Consider the following 20,062-nt stretch of genomic DNA (forward strand, 5'->3'; position numbering starts at 1 on the left):
ACCAGTGAGTTTCTGAGCGAGAAGAAACCCAGTGCGCGTGTGAGGCTGAGGCAGGAGATTTAAATGGGAAAAGAAGTGTGTAAGTGGCATGAAAGGAGAAAAGGAATAAGAGTTAAAAGTATTCAAAGGAAAGGACAGAAATAAGAGGGTGGGAGCCACCCAAAAGGAAATAAGAAATAGAAGTTGAAGTGTGTAAAAGGCACCGAAGGAAATAATAAAAAAGAAAAGCATGCGAGTGGCACGAATGAAAAGGAAAGAGGTCACAGTGTGCAGACGGCACAGAAGAGAAGAAGGGTAACATAATTGAAAGGCAAAAGGAAATGAGTGCAAGTGGCATGGAAAAGAAGGAAAGAAAGTATACAAGAGGCATAAGGGCAAAGCGAAACAGAAGGAAACACAGAGGGTGCTAGAGACATGGGGAGAAAGAAGAATCCCATGTATTAGAGGCACCGCAGCAGCCAAAGCAAGACAGAGAAAGCACGTAAAAGAGAAGGGGACTAAGTATCAAAGTCGTTGCCCAATGGCGGTGAGTAAGGCCTTGCGCTCTCGAAAGTTTCTGATACTGACTCAGTGTTGAAAAAAGGAGGCGGATGGCACCACTTAAGAGAAGGTGGAAAAAGGGGGAGCTACACTGAAGGTGTAGTTGGAGCAAAATCCCCAAAGTGTTATAAAAGGCTGTTCTGACCTAAAGAGAAGGAATTGGGTTTTGAAAAGTGAATCCTGACAAGCTGAACATTTGGGTTTTGTGAATTTGTTGTGAACCCTTGAGACCAGAGGGGTCACAGACTGGGTAAGGGAACCCTGAGAGGCCCGAAAGAGACTGTGAGGTGAACTGTTGAAACAAGAGGGGCCTACGGTGGGGAAGGGATCCTTGAGAGGCCTAAAGAAACAGTGCATCTTTTTTTAACAAAACGGGCAAAAGCTTGGGGAAGGGAGTCCAAGCAAATCTATGAGGGTTTTGTGAACTAGGTTGTTTTGAGGCTACAGGAACCATGCCTCTAAGTTTTTCAAAAGCTAAAGATACAACTATATGGTGTACTGACAGCTCCGATCCTGACAAGAAGTCCACCTGAATCCAGTCTTGGATATATTTCTTTCTGACACTATATTTCTTTTAGAAGAAACCCCCTGCACAACATTTGTTTCCAGAGCGAGGGCAAGCATAGGTTTAACACAGACAGTTTTTGTTTTGGGGATTTACGGGTTGCAACTATCCTTAGAAACATCAGTTGAGGGAATACCCAAATTAGAGATAAGGTAAGTTAGGCATTAAACCAACCCCAAACATTTTAAATAAAGGTTTTCAAACTGTTATATCTTGTGTCTTTTTCTCTCTTGCTACCATGCCTGTCTCACAAATCTCAGAGTGATATTTTTCCATTACGTGTAATTCAATTGAAGTGAAACTGCAGTGAAATATTTTATGGGAGGCAATGAAGGTGTTTGCTCGGCAGCTGTTCCTACTGAAGTCTAAGGGAGGCATTTGACTTTTTGGCAGAGACAAAATGAGCCTACGGAGGGTAACACCTTCCAAATGAGGATGAATAGAGAAGTTTTGAAGTTGGTTGGTGGTTCCAGGAAAATTATACAGATGCTGAAAACCAAAAGCTGTGAAAAGTGACTGAGTATACAAAATGATACATCGAAAGACAGTGCCAATTTTAAATAGTTCTGCTCATTCAAGGATCAGATATAGATGTACATACCTGTGTCATTTTTTCTCTGTTGCCCTTAGGGTTCATGGGAGCTTCTGTAAGAAGCACAGGATGTTCCTCTGGGGCAACACGAAGCTCGTTGTAGAAAGTATGGTGCCAGATCTTCTCCATATCATCCCAGTTGTTGACAACACCGTGTTCAATGGGGTACTTCAAGGACAGGATACCCCTCTTGCTCTGAGCTTCATCACCAACGTAGCTGTCTTTCTGGCCCATGCCAACCATTACCCCCTAGAAAAAAGATGATGAATGTGTTCAAAAGAACATTCTTCACATGTGCTTGCAGTTAACTAAAACATACAGTTTTTCGAAAAGTGAATATTCAATCGGAAATTAATGGTAAAATCTGTTTAGGTTTCACAATATCTGAAATGAATATGTTTCACCAAAGTGTATAGTATATACATTTTAAAGAAAATTCTTTGTAGATGTTTTGTTAAGTCATTCTCAAGCTCCCGCTTGATGTTCTTATTTGATGGGGCATCCAGGGCCATCCCTCATTGTAAGAGCATCATGGACCACCTGTTGCAAGACAGTCTTTTTAGTTTTGGTTATTAAGTGGCACTGAAATCGTTGTCTATAAGCCGAAACATTTGCCCTGGTAAGAGGCGGCAGGAGATAGATGACATGAGGATGGACCTACACAGCCTGTGGGTGTTTGGTTATTTGCCCATCCATTGACTGCACCATGTTATCCCGTATGGCGGCCTCACCCCGCCCTCCCAACCCAATATGCATCCCCCTGGGACCTTTTTGACCTAGCTCTATAAATCAGTAACATATAACTTTGTTTGGTAAAGGGCCTGTGTTATTTCACGGTAGTCTTCTGAGAGTTAGTAATTGCAGCTGTAAACGTCTACCAGTGTAATAATGACATCTTAAACCACTTGATAGAGAAGGAGTATATGGGCCTCATTACAAGTGTGCCGGTCCGGAAACAACTATGGGTTTACCTGCCGGAGCAGCTGTGCCCCCAGGGCTGACCCTGCCGGACACAGCGGCCACGGTAGGCAAGCCGTCACGGTTAGCAACGGCGCCGGTGCTTCTGTGGTTCCCATTCCCATAGAGTCCACAAGGACTGTATGGGAATGGGGAGTAACAGAATCACTGGCGCCTGAAGGGAAGTCAGGTGGCAGAATTATTTTTCATGTCTAGCGGCAACCCGCCGGTATCACAGGCAGGGTTACCGCCAGACCCGTAATGAGGCCCATATGTGTCCTCGCATTTGAAACCCCATTAAAAACAAGCACTGGCTAAGCCAGCAGTTTTTTCTTGTGTATAAGTATTTGCCAGGCACTGCTATCATATGCCCAGGTACTCATAGCATTTTACAGCGGTTGCCATCTTATTGCCCGTTAGTATAATTACAAAAGCCAAAACAATTGGCTTTTCCAATGCTTGTTTAGTTAGCAGACCAGAACCCCCTGGTGCTTAAAGCAAGAGAAATGGGAAGTAACCCAGCAGTCGATGCATATGGATGTTTAAAGGAATTTGCAGAGTGCCTTCTATAGTGTCCACTGCATCTATAATGGTGTCATTTGATGTAATGATTTTTTAAATATGTGGAATGTGTCAGCCCTTGCAATCATGCTAATTTCATTACTTATCAAATGGTTAACCAGGTACGTGAATGTGACCACAGTGAACCGACTCACTGGGGTGATTTCTCACGAAAGCACCCAGTTCAGCAGATCGTGTAAACTGAAAATGTCAATTCTCGAATCGCGTTCCACATAATCCTGAAATATCAATCTACTGGCTTGCCTACTGTACTTTTGCTAATCAAGGACATGTTCCTCAGCAAGTCCAAACAAGCATATTTAGTGCCCTCCCCACCATGCCTCTAGATTGCAAGTGCAGTGCATTAAAGAGCAGGGCAAAATACCTATGGGCTCATTTTGAGCCCTGCGTATGACATGATATTTTATTTGTATCGCGCTCATACACACGTGTTGCAGAGTGCGACGAGGCAAGGGAGGGGAACAAGGGAATACAAAAACAACGATTTTACTAGGCCCAGTGACATTGAGAATGCTCAAGTGCAGGGGAGAGGGAAGGGGGGAGAGTGCAAGGGAAAGTGCTGAGCAAGAGATAAAAAACAACAACTGGTAGTGCAGCTAGCAGGGTGGCAAGTGCGAGTTGTAAAGCGCAGACAAGGGGGTGTCTGATAAGTGCAGGTAAGAGGACTGTAGGGTTACAGATACAGACCGAAGTGCAAGGGTTGCCAGGAGGCAGTGCTGGTGTGTGGCTGGGTGGGCAGGCACCTGGGCATGAAATCAGAGTATAGCCAGGTGCACTGAGCTGAAGCAGACAGATCAGCAGGGAAGAGGAAGAGCGAAGGCAGAAGCAAAGAGGAAGGCCTTGAGGTGCTTCCGGAACCGGAGATAGTTCTCAAGTTTTAGAGTGGCAGGGAGGCTGTTCCAAAGGGAGGCGTGACTGACCCTGAGGGAGTTGGAGGAGGAGGAGCGAAGAGCTCGAGTGGGAAGGCATTTACGGAGGGAAAGTTGAAGGTATTTTGGGCTCAGGCCCCAGAAAGCCTATTGGACAAAGAGGAGGGTCTTGAATTTATCTGGAACCAATGAAGAGATTTCAGGGCTGGAGAGATACGATCCCAGATCCAAAGGCCCATGGCAGAAATGTACAGCTGCAGATTCCCACCACAGGTCATTTTCATGGATTTGTGTGGCGGAGAAGAGGGGCAGTACATGACAGGAGTTTCTGCAGCCTCCCATCCTCTTTACCATACAAATACTCCAGCATGTGCGTCGACCTGCATTTATGCAGCAGCATGGATCCATTGTGAATGCTGCCTGCCATGCATATACAGTGTTTACTCAATTTGTGTGGCGAAGTGCAAAAGGCGGTGTACATGCTTTACACTCTGTCTTTTGCCATCCCCTTTTGCACTCCGCCATTCAATTGGCGAAAATGTTGTGGGGGGCACCCGTTTAAGTTGAAGTGTAAACGTAACGTGTCCCCACCATCAAATTACATGGAACTCAAAGGTGTGCAGTTATTTTTGCATGTTTTATTTTCATTTTACTTATAACAACAAAACATGAAATAACAAAGAAATTCGTACCAAAAACTATATACATAATTACAAACACATAAATACCCAAAAGGTGTGCAGTTATAATGTCGACTGCAAAAAGTCGAAAACAAAAATGTCGAAAAAAAAATTTACAAAAAAAAAGTTGAATGTTTCTTTTTTTATTTTTATGTTTTTTTGGGTATAGCTATAAAAAATAAACAGGGGGTTCCCCCCCATTAAAAAAACGTTTTAAAAAAAATCCATTTTTTTTTCAACATTATTTTTTTCGACATTTTTGTTTTCGACATTTTCACTATAAACCGTACTCAGATATGAGCTCTCTAGAGTTAAAAAGGAAACTAGTAAACAAAATGTACATTCAGCATATGGTTGCCACCCACCAGTTTTGGACAGTTCGCTGTAATGTCATTGGTGTGTGTAAGCAGTCCTCCTTGTTATGTTTTAGTAGGGACTGCAGTTGACGAGAGGGGAAATGGATATGACGTTGCAGGGGTGGGGTGAAGTAGAGTAGATTGAATTTTGAATAAACCTGAGTTCGAAAATAAACTGTGTTTTATTAAGTGTGACTGGTACTTGTGAACGCCAGTCGCTGTCCAAACCGACATTGGCGACAAAGGATACAGCCTCGCAAAGGGAATATGTGCAGGTTTGCTTTTTGCGGTGGCTTGAGAAGCAGATTTCACTCGCCGTGGAGTGTCAATTAACACATCCGTGCACAGTGGGAGGGTGCGTCTACAGAGGAACAACGTCAGAGGGGTTTTGCTGATAGACCTAACGGCTGCCCTGTGTACACTGCAGCAGAGCGCATGTGTGCACGGAGGGCTACAGAGGAAGCAGCTGCCCTCTGTACACCGCCAGAGAGCACATGTGTGTAAGGAGGGCTGCAGAGGCGGCAGAGCCACTGCACCTCAAAGGAAACAAAATAAATAAGCAATGGATGATATGTGCAGAAATAAGGGATCAGGCATTAGATGTGCCGCGTGAGCTATTCAGCGGTTGGTCAAGGCATTTAATTGACACGCTGGGGGGGCACTTGAGCTAGGGGTGTGGCCCAGCTGCTGGTGGTGTTGGCAGAGGCCTGAGACAGACGACTGCCAGTCTCCTGGGTGTGGAAGTGTCAAAAAGAAGACATTTTATAGAGGATATATAAATAGATTAGAAGGGAAGGAAAGGCATCATGTTGGAAGAAGACATTCTGGCCACTGTCCCGACATCGTCTGCAGGAATATTTCCACAATTGAGAACTGACTCGTTGTCCTTGCAACTTCTGGATGCATTTGATTTATCTGATACCAGCAACCTGGGCCTTTGGTGGGTGAAATGGATTAGAGATTTCAACATATACATTGACGCTGCAGTTCCACTAGAGGACCACAGGAAAAGGAGTCTTCTTACACTGGCAGTGACATCAGCAGTCCGTGACATATTGTATGAGTTACCAGATGGCACAATGTTCATATTCGTTGAATTAAAGGGAGCACTATCTGATTATTTTGCACCACATACTAATGTAGATTATGAAATACATGTTTTTCATATCACGGTCCAGGAAAAAGTTGAAACAATGGACAATTTTGTGATGAGACTGAGAATATGACTGAAGCACTGTGAGTTTTCTCGCTATTTAAATGACGAGACTCTAAGGATACAAGCAATAGCGGGAAGCGAGTCATCTCAGTCAACCGTGCACACTGAAAGAAATCCTAATTATGGTTCGAACTGAGTTATTGATTGACCTGTAAGTGGACACTATGAACAAACTAAAAATGGAGGCCCGTTCTAAGGCACTATCTGTCATATATAACATTTCCACTGTGACCCTCACCTCCCCAACCTCAGTACAGGAGTAACACACCGAGATAATCCGCTGATGAAAGCCTCCATGACACTCAATGGAGGAGAGATGATACAAAGTCTGCACGTCCGAAAACAGAAAATAGCACATGGATCCCCAGACTGCAAAAGTAGCAGTAGACTCAAGCACACCATCAGATATCTTGAGGTCAGTTTGCCGTCAGTGACTCAAGTTCATTACAGGAAGAAGGTCGAAAGAAAGGGTATTTCAAATGGATTCTGTCATCTCACGTATTCCTTATCTTTGATAAATCCACTTCCAGCTTGCCTCGGAAAAAATGTTCCACAGTAGAGGGCGCTGTGCGTCAACGTCCCTCGAGTGGTGTCCCTCAAAGGCCTCCGTATCGGCGCCAACGTCATCAAAGGTCACACTCTTTGGAAGGGGAATAGTCAGAGTACAAGGAATAGGTAGGCGGGGAGACAAAGTCAGAACACCAGGTGAGAGGCAAAGCAGTTATAAAAAGGTGTCTGGACGCAAAGTGAGCAGGACAGTGGGAGACGGTATTGGGAGCAACGGTTCAACACAGAGCTGGCATTTTAAATGATTAACACATTTGAATTTTTGAATCAAATAGTTTCTGCAAGTGGGTGTGTCTCTTTTATATGATCAGGGCTTAATGGCCGGTTTAGATTCTAAGCAAGTTATCTTCCAAAGTTCAAAATGCCATAGGCAGTTTTTCCCCCCAGGTCAGAAGGTGCAACCATCAATCTCACCATTCAGCCCTCATCTGACAGACTTTAACTGACTTCAAACAAAGATTGAAATTGCTTTCGGGCCAAAACTGTTGGCCTTGCCAATGCTTATTTTCAACAAGCCGCACGTGAAGGACAGGTATACTGCTTATAACTCAAATAGTTAAAGTCACACTTAGTTAATGCATTTACATTACACACATAGCAGATTTACAACTCCAGTTAAGCCATTAACTTTCAGAAGACTGCTCTGAAACAACACTGGCAGGCACAGTTTGATGTTACTGCTTCATATCGCTACCTCAAGAAAAAACAGGAGGATATGATTTGGGCTGGTAGGGGCAGGAAGTGGGTGTGAACAGCTATAGGAATAAGCATGGCCATGGGCAGTCAATGAGTGGGAAATAACCATACAACACCTACAAGCTGTGTGTCCTTTCTCAAATCCCATCCCACCCCTAGCTGTACTCTAGGCAATAGTTTTGGCTTATAGGTTGTGCTTCAGTGCCAACTAAAAGTCAAAACTCAAAATAGAAGCCCCATTTCTTCACTCATTCCAGAACTGGCCAATACTTACTGCTACAGATCAGCTGTGTCAAACAAGACTCTGTCCATAGAAACTTGACCTGGAAGGCACTTCCTGCCTTCCTAAATAGGTCCAAGGTCATTTCCCACCCAAACCGTCTTAAAACCTCCCTGTCATGACTCTTCTCTGCTCTTGCTATGGCCGAATTCATAGAGCTAGCAAAACTTGTTTGTTGAGGTGCCTAGAGGCAGTATAACTTTCAGTGTGCACCCTCTTATTCAAATCACTCAATGAAATATGTTAATTTCAACCATCTATACATGAATTCATGTCGCCTAGTTTTAAATATGAGCTTACATTCTGATGGCAAACAGTCTTCAAATATTTAATTGCTACTGATAATTTGCTTTGCCAATAGTTACTCAGTAAGCCTACTGTTGAAACATTAACTTAGTTAGCCTTTATATTCGTAGGTTTGTATATGCAGAAAGTACAATGAAGTAAGCGGTATTAGCATACTTGATCGTGGCCCAATTGACCTTTTTCGAATTGACCACATTTTTTTGTTCAAATTGTTTAGAAATTTCGTTCAATTTTAATTACATATAGATGTGGGGTGGGGTAAGGGAATAGGTTAAGATGGGGGGAATTAGAGGGGCCGCGGCCTGGGGGGTCACCACCGCATTTTCAAACAAAAAAACAAAGAAAATTCAGTCAAATCGGAAAAGGTCAATTTTTTCCAAACAAATAGACCTAAACCGAAATAAGCTTCTGGCCTAGGCAATCCTCTTTGTGCAAATGAGGGCTACTTACCTGGTGCCTTGGGCGCCCCACGATAGACGGAAAGACAGCACGGGGAGCGTCATCTCCAGCAAAGCCAGCCTTGCACATGCCGGATCCATTGTCAATGACCAGTGCAGCAATATCATCTTCCATGATGATCTGTGAAAATGCGTACACAAACGTGAGTTTTTGTTAATAACGCAAATGCATGCTGGATCTGGGGGAACTGTTCAGTGAAATGTTAGGCTGAATAATACTTTAGACATGGTGCCCACTAAACTGTAGATTAATTTTCATTTTATCCTATGCTCAGAAATGGCGCAATTGGCAAGAGAAGAATTTGGATTATTGTGGCAATAAGCCCTGAGCCGGCGGGCCATTACCACCCGGGGCCCGAAGTTAATCGAGGTCACGCAGCATTACCATTAGGCGGTAATGGCCCGCCAGCGAGGGGCTTATTTCCATTAGTATTCCGGGTTTTTTAGCCCCGGGATACCAATGGCGTTGGTATCCTTTTCAAGCAGCATTGGTTTTGCCATTTGAAAAGGCGGCAGCTGCAGTACGGGTCTGTTCTACAAACACTAGAACGCGCATACTGCTTTATTACTACGGATCAACAGGGCGCATTTTGGGCCAAGTTGGTCTGTAGTAATGCATGGGGAGGTAATGGTGAAGAAAGAATTAAAAGCAAAATAAAGTTTTGACACTTTGGATACATTTTGTACGTTTATGGAAACGTGCAAGTCAGCAATGTGGAATTTGTAATACAGGCGAACAATGTGTGTAATTTTGATTGACATGACATGCAGTAAAAAAGGAAAAGCAGATTGAAGGTGTTAGACTTTTATTGTGGTATGTATAAGTGAAGAATGGGAAATAAGTAAGGCGTTTCAACAATAAGTGCAAAATAACAATGACAGAAAAATGCATTCAACCTTAACAGTGTATGTTAGTGAAGGACAATATAATTTGGCAGTTTGTGTGTAGGAGAAAACTATCATTGACCATTAAATTGAACATTGCCATGAAAAGTGAAAGAGCAATTAGAAAACTGAGGATTGTAGTTATTTGTAGAGGTGCTGGACATAATGGTGGAGAATGAAGTAGAGGGTGTAGGTGCTGTGGCAGAATCTGTTGCATTGCGAAGTGGAAGAGTTGTGTCAGATTTGGTGTGTATTGGTTGCGCAGATTGGCGCTTGTAGAGAATGGAAGACCAAGCGTTTCGTTGTGTGGCTTGTGGTTGTCAGTAATTGGAAATTGATGAAGCATTTTTGTGTCCAGTCACAGACATTATTTCTCTGGTTTCCAGGCCAGCATTGGAAAGAAGTTGGATTGCGGTGTCGCAAATGCAGTGATTGGTGTATACTTTCCTTAGATGCGCACGTTCACTGATGCGTTGCATGAAAGCGCCAAGAGTGTTTTTACACAGTGAACGATTGGTATACCAAATTTGTTCATCTTTGCATTGGTTTTAGATGAAGCGACGAGGCATTACAAAAAAGCATGCTGCGTCTGATGGTTATTTTGAAATGTAGAGGAGGAGATTTAACTGAACAGTTGGGGTCGGTAGCAATAGCGTACATTCTTCCTCGAAGCTTACTTCGTTGTTGGTCAAATAGTTTGTGGTGGTTCGTGGTTAACTCGTATGTGAATGTGGCATATTGTTTGCCATTTTCATCTGTTAATACCAGGAAAGCATTTGGTGGCTGTAGACGAAGACCTTCACGTCCTCTTCTTGCAAAATGTATCTGTATGTCAAACCATACTTTGTATTGTACTGCTTGTAGAAAGGCTGCATTGAAAATGCTGCATGAACGTAGTTTGGAAAGATCGCTGGAGGTAAGTGGTGATTTATGTTGAGCTTGGTCTTTTCCATTTCGGCACAGTCTTTTGATTATGGCGAGGCATTGTTGGCAGCAGTAAATTCCTCAGTTTGCATGTTTATGTTTCTGCTGAATGGTGGATTGTTGAGGTGACAGTTTATAATGGATTGTAGAGAGATGAGACTTTGTGGTTGGTATTCTGTACGATGTACTGTGCGCACCTCATCATAAAATGAGAGTAGATGGGAGGCCAGAGTATGGAGTGGTTGCATCTCAAAAGCAGCAGAATATCCTTTTTGTGTGAGCCAGCCTTTGAATGTGTCAACTGCCCATTTGGTTGCACATTGTGAGTTTTGCTCACATCGATTCATTTCCAATAAATCAAGTTCTTCATTTGCCAATGAAATATGTCTGCCTGCAATGTTACTTGTGGCCACTGTATTCATGTTGCTTTGTGAGTTTGTAGTGCTGGTTGGTCCTTCTTCACTTTCAATGCAGTTCTCATGGAGAGATTGCCGGTAATGGAGAAGTTAATTACAGTGCTGTCGAAGGACATTTTCTGTCTAGGTGTACAGCTTGTAAAGGATTCGAACAGAAGTCGAAAGCTGTTTTCTGTGATAGCGCCAGCTATTTTTGAAGCCGCAGCGTGTTGTGGCGGCCTCGCAGGTTCTGCGAGTTTATTGACGGAAATGGCGGTGTACGGAGGTGAGTGAAGAGGCTTTTACACCCGGCGCGCGATGCACGCAAATGCATACATGGGATTACACTGTGGTATGTCTCGGAATTGAGCCAATCCACGTTCATTGTTTCCCGTGGCATCGGCGCGCCAGGTACTAGTTTGTATTGCAAACCTAATGACACACTGTCGAATAAAGATAGTTGACTGACTGAAAGTGATTCACAGTGGCACAACTGGCATATATTTGTGGCGCCGCTTCATGAAGCTATTTACATTGGCAATACTGGTATGTATTAGGGGTACAACAACAAAGTGGTTTACTGTATGAATGCTGGCTGGCACGTATTGTGGGTACAGTATCAATAAAGCAATTTACGAAGGGAATGCCGGCATATAACTGCGGTTGAAGCATTATGAAAATGATTTACAGTGGCAATGCTAGCACATATTACATGTGCAACATCATCACAGTGGTGTACACTGGGAATGCTGACATTTTTGTGTATACAGGAATCATGCAAAATGGTCCTGTGTACTGTTGGTGACTTGGAATCTATTGGCTTTTTCATGTGTTTATCTAGAGAACCAGTTGTAAATTGTATGGCTATTTAGTGCATTTCATTCGAAAATTGTGCTGTTAAGTGAACTATTTTAACCCCTTATTTTTTAAAGTATTTCTCAAGATGAACCACTCCATCCCTGAACCCTCTACATTGCTTAGGTCATGCTAATTCGTGTTAGATGTTATGCCCTTCCGTTAAAAATATTCAGCTGGCTCCTCTGACTTTGAATCGTTTAGAATGCCGGTGCCTCCCACCCTCTGGCTCCAAGTATTGCCTCTGCCACTAATCGAGAGAGTATAATTTGAACACAGGTAGTGTTCATTATGAATCAGGGCAACATCATTTCTTCTCAGTTAAACATTAAACTCAGGGAGAACCATTGCCTTTCTCATAAAGGTCTGATTACTAACCAGCAATCTGTATTCACATCGTCAACTGTTCGAATGGCAGGATTCCATCACTATACATTATTTTCAACTAATAATACTGATTTTTATTTATGTGCATATTTAGCCTTTTTTTTCTGACACTTTTTTTTAAACAAAGGTCCTTTATTTTGGGGTGCACACTTCTAATTCTTTAGATCTTAATTGGGTGCCTCTTGATGGTGATGATACAGGAGTCAGTAAAAGTAATGTCCTAACCTGCATTAGTAGGGATATCGTCCAAGTCTTGCAGATGCTTGTTCCTACAGGAACAGTCATTACACATTGTTATATTAGGATGAAGTGAGAAATGGCCTGTTGAATATAGGGCACTGCTCACATTACTGCACAAAGGTTTATGTTTGTTATGTATTCAGGGTCCTTTTTTTGCTAAACATGTTTGGCCTCTTCGGTGTGTGTACTCTCAGAGATTTGGCACAAAGAAGCCATGCATCTGACAAAAGCTGCGCTATGTAACACACAACAACATAGCATAGCAAAACATACAAATGTTTCAGGTGGGTACTTCACCTCCAAGTAACCCAGAGTTGACTGTCTGTAGGATATTCATTTAAAGTCCGGTTTGGCATACACCTGGTCAAGGGAAAGGTGGCACATTACTTAGGTGAGGTTGGTGTGAGGTTGAGTGAGTGCCCGCGCCCAGCAGTGTTCAGGCGATGTTTTGTCCAGATGCTGACACCACCATTAGTGTCATATCAAGTAAGGCCACTCCATCCACTCCATCCATCATCCAGCATCCATCATTCAAAGAGTAAAGCTGTAGAGCCCCTTATATGACGCTACATACATCAGTACCTAGGCTTGTTTGAACTTCTTAGCGAACAGGTTCCAAATGCTGAAAATGCAGTGAAACCCCAAACAAATATAAATATCTGTTATGAAACTACGCCAGGTCCATCGCACCTAAGGGCATTAAAAGGGCTTTGTCAGCTGCCCTTAACAATCAAGCAATGACCTGCTCCTGAAAGACAAATCTCCTGGTTGGTCCTCGGACGAAGAGTGTGAGTTCCAAAGACAGACACATAAGAAGGGCATGTCCCACCACAGTCTTCCCCCGCACATCACTTTATGAATCAGGGGGCACTGTGTTTCAACCTTCAGTTGGGAATTTGCCAAGAACTCTTTTGAGGTTCATGACCCTTCCTAGTTGAGCACTATCCTTTTGAAGTGCAGCTTTATCAATTCTGGCTGCCTGCATTTGAAAAGTGGTGTTTTTCCATCAACATAGAATACATCATATGTAGTGCGCTTACAACATTGAAAAAGGTGCTGTATTCCTCAGCTCTTGAACCGATCCCATTCTAAAGTTGTGCCTCGGTTTTTTGGGATCGGTTTCACACCCCGCCCCACCCACCCTCACCAGCCCTCATCCCATATTGCTTGACTCAAATTAACGCCCTGCATTTCTCAGCAAAAAATTGGTAAAAAACAGCGCAGTAAAATAAATTCTGCAGTGACATTTTTGGATACCATTTGGAACTGCATGTTGCCTGCCTGCAGGATAAGTAGTGGTTTAGTCAAATTGCAATCACAATTTAGTTAATCACAGGCTTAAACCTGTCTTTAGCACACCACCAGTTTAGGACGTCTTGGCAAATGCATCTGTTGTGGCCCTACCGACTTATCCTAAGGCTTGAGTGGGAATTCGGGTCAATGAAACACCTGACCTGCAGGAAAGGTGTAAGTACCTACCCCAACCCCCACCCTCAAATTCTCAAAGGTATGAGGGAGATATAGGGCCACTAGAGCACTAAGTGAGCAAAGGTAGGGATGGGCAACTAAGCAGGGCATGCTTGCTATCACTCATCAGGAAAGTGGGGGAATAGACTCCTTGGGCAGCTGGACCCTATCTTTACTCCTCTCATGAGATAAATAAGAGAGTAAGGGTGAGCAGGACTCTGCTAGTTGAAACTCACAGATGTGCGTGCCATTGCGGAGCAGAACAGGGACTGCGGTGGGTCCAAAATCCTTGCCTTATCCAAATGCCTTGCCCATTAACCAATTACTCATCATTGTGAAATACTGTTGTTATGTAGCATGTGACTCATAATTGTGAAATTTTGTTATGTACTATATCTTTGTTTAACAGTTTTATATTTTGTATATTTCGAACGCTGTATCAGACCACTGTCTTGGTCTGTCGTGTGATGGGAGGCATTGCGAAAACTCGGTGGGCCCGATTCATGTAATATTTGCCCGGTTCAAAGTGACTTTGCACTGCTGACAGAAACCCTGATTCAAGGAACAGTGACAAGTGTATTTTTGCAGTGCAACATGACTTTGGGCTTTGCACTGCAAAAATACACTTTGCACTGTTCCATGAATCAGGGCTTGTGTCGACAGTGCAAAGTCACTTTTCAGCAGGACAAATTCACTTTGAACCAGGCAAATATTCTCTGAATCAGACCCTTTGGGTCTATTTTTCACAGCACTGCATCCATGACAAAACTGTGGCAACCGAGTAAAGAAGATTCTGTGACAGGGGGTCCTTCCGATCTTTTTTAATTTGGTTGAAAAAGAAAATAAGTTCTAAATGTGATGATTTATGGGTTGACGGAGAAATTCAATGTCTTGAAGCCTTACAATAGAATACATAATTAGATTGCAACAGTAAGCGGGTGATGAGTAGGCCGGCTTGGGTCATAAAAAGGGGAGCGTTAATGACGTTCTGCTAGTACAAAAGAACACATACAGAGTGTATCATTAACCAAATGTACGTGATGTGAAGGCCGATAAAAGCAGAGTGAGAGTGTGGAGGGCAGGAGATCTGAACTCAACACCATTTCTGGTAGTATTCCTCTCCGCCATACTTTATGTGTGGGTAACTTTGCCATTTATTCTTTTTAGTGCTATCCTTCATCTTCCTTGACCCCACCATTGGAACTCCCTACCCCTGATCAAAAATGCCTCTAATTGTAATTGGTTATTTATAAAGTGCTTAATACCCAGCGGTTTCTAAGTCAGACTGGGGTCTGAACCTGTGTTGCTCCGTATTGTCTTGCGTCCAATGCGAGCACATTGCCCCTGAGCTGTCCTCCCAAGACATTGCCCATGAGCTATCTTCCTGAGACAACAATTTAAGACTGCCCTGGAGAGCCACCTCCTTTCTAGAAAGCTATGAATCAGCCTATGTGAGGGTGGCACAGTTAACATTGATCTTCAAGACACATTCTAGTGGGTGAGGTTTTTCCAACACCGAGATCAATACAGGCATCATTTGTGTTTTTTGGCTTGTGCCCATCTAGTTCTGTATTTGAGGCATTTACAGTACTACTATTTTAAGTACTACTTGTTTTAAAAATACCACCTAATTATTTTGCGGAATCTTATGGCAGATTTACCAGATGAGGTGTACAGAATTTATTGTGTGGTATAAATAACCTGTGTTTAACCCATGGAGTACATTTTGTGTACCCAATCTGGTTTATAGTACCATGCAATCCCAACTCATAATCTGGAATTGTTACAAATATGACGTATTTAGAATCACACCTTTTTACCAGCACCACCATCCTCCAAATGCTGCGCTTAGAAGGTTACTCATCCTTGCCCTCCCTCCCTGGTTGCGCTGCTAATCTTTATTTATTAACAGTTATTTTATAGCGCGAACCAGGCGCGCATGCTTTGGTGCGCTTTACAACATCATGCACGTAATGGTTAGAACAGACACACAACTTGTCATGGAAAAATGAAAAGTGCCTGAACTACGAGCAAAATCAGTTAAATTTTATAGAACCATTCATCTAAAAGACAGATGGCTGCATCCAGGCTTTCAGATTGCTTCTTAACTTCAGGCAATCAGTGGTCACCGGAAGATTATTCGGAGGAGCGTTCCAAGCTGACACAGCCGCTCCAGAAAAAGATCTCTTCCAGGTGAAAGTGGACTTAAACTTTACAACTTCCAAGTTAGGGGAGTCCTGTCTCCTGAGAGCTCTTGAGCCTCCTGAAAGTTTTACTTTCCCGCCCCGGTAACCAGCAGTCGATCAGTGGACGGCCCTGTATATAATGCATAGCAATTTAAAGATAATTCTGATCTCTAAAGGCAACCAGTGTTGGCCAATTAAAGTGAGTGTTACATGGTCAAATTTCCGCGCTCGCACCACAAGTCAGTCTGCAGCATTGAATACCGCCTTTAACAGTGCCAGAGAGGACGGGGGGACACCTGACAGAATGGAGTTTTCGTATTCTATATGGGATGAAACAAGAGATTGCACCAGGGTACGGAAATGACAAACTGAGACAAAGCCAGCCGCGCAAGAAGTTGAAAGTTTGCTGATCTCACTCAGGCATTTGTATGTGGTGCCAAAGTGAGTTGAGAGTGAGCAAAAATCCCAGCGATTTAAGTGACTGGGAAAAGCCAGATTGTGAGCCAGGTATATTAGCTTGTAAAAACCAGTTAGAGAAAATTGATTGATTACCAATAGGGCCGAGAGGATAGCTCAGGGGAACCTGTTTGTCTTGGAAGCAAGACAACGCATAGGAACACAGTTTGGAATCCGGTCTCTTAAAAGAACAATTATGATTACGAAAAACAAGAAATTGTGTCGCAGATTAGGTGAGTTTTAAGAAATGTTCTGCCATCCAAGTTTCTCTCTCAGTTAAGCATTCTCCAATGCATATCTTTCCATGATGAGATTCTGAGATATCATGAGTGTAGTCTCGTACTGCAGCAAGTTGCCCAAAGCCTCTTTGCTCACTCTCTGTCCCCGATATCTCTGATTGTGCCCTTCTGCGCGTGGAAGCAGTTAGTCCACAGTAGGCACATTACACTTCTTCAATAAATGAATCCGGTCTCTTAAAAGAACAATTATGATTACGAAAAACAAGAAATTGTGTCGCATATTAGGTGAGTTTTAAGAAATGTTCTGCCATCCAAGTTTCTCTCTCAGTTAAGCATTCTCCAATGCATATCTTTCCCTGATGAGATTCTGAGATATCATGAGTGTAGTCTCGTACTGCAGCAAGTTGCCCAAAGCCTCTTTGCTCACTCTCTGTCCCCGATATCTCTGATTGTGCCCTTCTGCGCGTGGAAGCAGTTAGTCCACAGTAGGCACATTACACTTCTTCAATAAATGAATCCGGACATAACATAAACAAACCAATGAAAGGGAACACGGAGGAAGGAGGCTCTTATTTAGGGCAGCGTAGGGATTTCTTGCCTCAGATTCCCAGTACCAGTGGCTTGACTGGCAATCTTCCCAGGCAACAGTGGAGCACCCAGATGGGGCACTGCCAGATCCTCCACAGAAATGGTTTGGGAGAGGGTCTCACTGATAACACTCGAGCTGAAGCATTGACGGCCCGGCGGACAGCGGGGACACGGAAGGTGAACTCTTGAAGGGCAACAGAAAGTAACAGTGAAAATGGTTTCCCGCACCAGCAGAAAACTGCAATATAATGAGGCACAGCGGAAGAAACCACGGTGCAAGGACACTTCGAAAAGTACAGCTCTGCATTAACCCTGGAAAGACTCATAAAGCCTTCTTTAGTCGTAAATGTGCTGGGCCATTGTAAGTAACTTCCTGTTATAATATAACAGCTGCACCTCGACAAATGACACGAGAAAAATCACAGCAGCCAAATTTTAAGCCCAACCTCTCATTTTCACTGTAAATCGTTTGTTACCCAGATTGATGTTTTCCTTGCCCTAAGCTTATCAGAATGAATTCTCTTCTCGCGAGCCCTTTTCTTGCGTTAGCACCAGCTGCAACATTATTTATAAAATTCAGCTGATGTTCCTTCGCAAAAGAAACCCAAAAGAGTTTTACTTTCATTTAATGTCGAAACATGTCTCATTAAAGCCTAAACAGGAAACAGTTATGCTGAGACCAAAATGTTACTCAAGTGTACTAAAAGTTAAAACAACACCTACACAAATACTTATCCAACACAGGGTGTGCTTGGGACCTTTCAAAGTCAGTATCAAATACCATTAAAAGAAAGCATCTAATAGTTGGTTTTGGTCTCACCTCCTTGAAGCGTCCCTGTTGGATCTACTTACCTTTGTATTGTAAATGTATGACTGTCAGGAAATGGGTGCTGGCTGGTGGAGAGCGACTGCACACCTGAGGTGATGGAGCTGAGAGTCAAAGAGGGCAAGCTGTGCATTTGGCTTTTATAAGGTGCGCACGTGTGCTTCTTGGCGCAAGAAACTCGCAGGGGCTCCATTTGGTTGGAGCTGATCACGATGATGTCATAATCAAAGGGTCTGTGTCCCTGGACTTTACTTGAGTTCAGCGTTAATTGCTAGCAGGGTGTATTGCAAGCTTATCTCCTTTACTGCACATGTAGCAAAGAAAATACATTTCCTGCATGCGTATTATCTTACAAACTTTAACCCCGAGCAATGACCTCCTCACACCCACAGGCACAGCACCTCTCCTCCCACGTTCCCCCGCCTGGTAGGAATGTGTTGTAATTCCCACATTGTAAAGCATTAACAAGGTCAGTCCAGACTTGGGCATTGCCATATAAGGGCAAAAACAGGATTTGTATTTGTGTTGCTAGACCATAAAAAACTTATCACCGAGTCTCTTACTGGCCTGGGCACATATTTCCAGTCTTGTAAATATTAACAAACAAAACGCTCTGTAAGTGAAGGTGAGGTACACACACATAATGCCAGATGTTGACATCCACAACTAAGAATAAATCCTTGCCTTTTGCCCCGCCTAAAAATGAATGACCCCGCAGACCTCACAAAAAAAGAAAATTAACTGAGACCAAGATGATGAAGAAAAAGTCTTATCCCGTTTTACAGTCAAAAATATGCTCTTATATTAATTCGTATACGGGGCAGATCTGATACAAAAGTGTAACTGATCCCTGTGCAGAAATTCAGTACATATACATTATTTGATATTTGTGTGCCACTGACAATTCCTATCAGAGAGTCGAATCCTGGTATCATTCCAATGGGAAACCTCCATTCTAATAGTGGTGCTCGGTGTGTCCAGGTTCGTAGGGTAAACAAGTGACTCCATATCATTGCCACACAATGTATTCAGTACTGCTCTTTTAGGTGCTGGTGCCTTGGAGCCAAGGTGGCGTTGCCGGTAGTCTGCGGATTGCAGTCGGAACATGGAAGACGGCTCTGGTGTGGCCATCACATTAGAGGAGGGCACCTCACGGCATGGAAGAGCGTGTGGCCATCTTGTCGGGTGGGCGATCTGTGGCGTTGCATACACGGAGGAGGATCCCTCACCTTCCCCTTTTCCTCGTCACAGTGGGTGACTGTAAGTCATACACTCTTGATTTTTTCCCTCTTCATTGTCACAGTGGGTGACTGGAATTCACGTACTTTTGGTTTTATTATTTTTGTTTTTCTTTTGGAATCCATGTGAACTGCATCTGGAAGGCAGGGTCATGGCAAATGTCACGATCCTGCGTTGTTGCCATCGCCTGGAGAGCCCCAGGTAAGGTGGGCAGATTGAAAGGATGGATTTCTAAAGTACGTTCTTGCTGTCTTTGGCACAAACTATTCCAATGAGAGGAAGGATGCTCTATTGTTTCATGGTTTTGGGGCTGCTGGCCAAGAAGTGTTTAAGAGACTGTTGGAGTCAGTGGGTTTTAGAGCAATGGGACCGTTTGAGGTGAGCATAGCGAAACTAGACAAGCATTATGAAGTTCAGGAAAATAAAATACTGGTGAAGTATCCTGAGCCAGTGATGACAGGGAGCAGGAACTAGGCTGACTCAGGTAAGTGTAAAAAGAACAAGCTTTATTCTTCTTGGTTACATACCATAGTCATGAAAAGGTAGGAGATTAGGTAATAAGCCTCTGCCCTGGTTCCCAGTCAATCTCCCAGTCCCAACCGTCACTCTCTAGAATCATCAGGCTGCCCACACTCCAAGCTCCACTTCAACATTCTATGAGGCCCTTGCATACACTCAGCCATTCACCACAATCATACCAGGATACCACAA

The 20,062-nt window shown here is 43.4% G+C and overlaps 1 protein-coding gene across 1 annotated transcript in view; it reads right to left on the reverse strand.

Moving 5' to 3' along the window:
- The window catches only part of LOC138567384 (actin, cytoplasmic 1-like), a 55,180-nt gene extending 36,919 nt beyond the window's left edge, over positions 1 to 18,261 (reverse strand). Inside the window, exons 1-3 of the mRNA XM_069645548.1 lie at positions 18,139 to 18,261; positions 8,657 to 8,785; positions 1,707 to 1,946 (exon numbers count right to left, since the gene is read on the reverse strand). Coding sequence (XP_069501649.1) covers positions 1,707 to 1,946; positions 8,657 to 8,779 — 363 coding nt within the window. The 5' untranslated portion in view covers positions 8,780 to 8,785; positions 18,139 to 18,261. The remainder of the gene's footprint in view (positions 1 to 1,706; positions 1,947 to 8,656; positions 8,786 to 18,138) is intronic.
- Positions 18,262 to 20,062: the final 1,801 nt, after the last annotated feature.

Source organism: Ambystoma mexicanum, chromosome 2p (assembly GCF_040938575.1).
Source record: "Ambystoma mexicanum isolate Mex_15411 chromosome 2p, UKY_AmexF1_1, whole genome shotgun sequence".
Classification (NCBI taxonomy): domain Eukaryota; kingdom Metazoa; phylum Chordata; class Amphibia; order Caudata; family Ambystomatidae; genus Ambystoma; species Ambystoma mexicanum.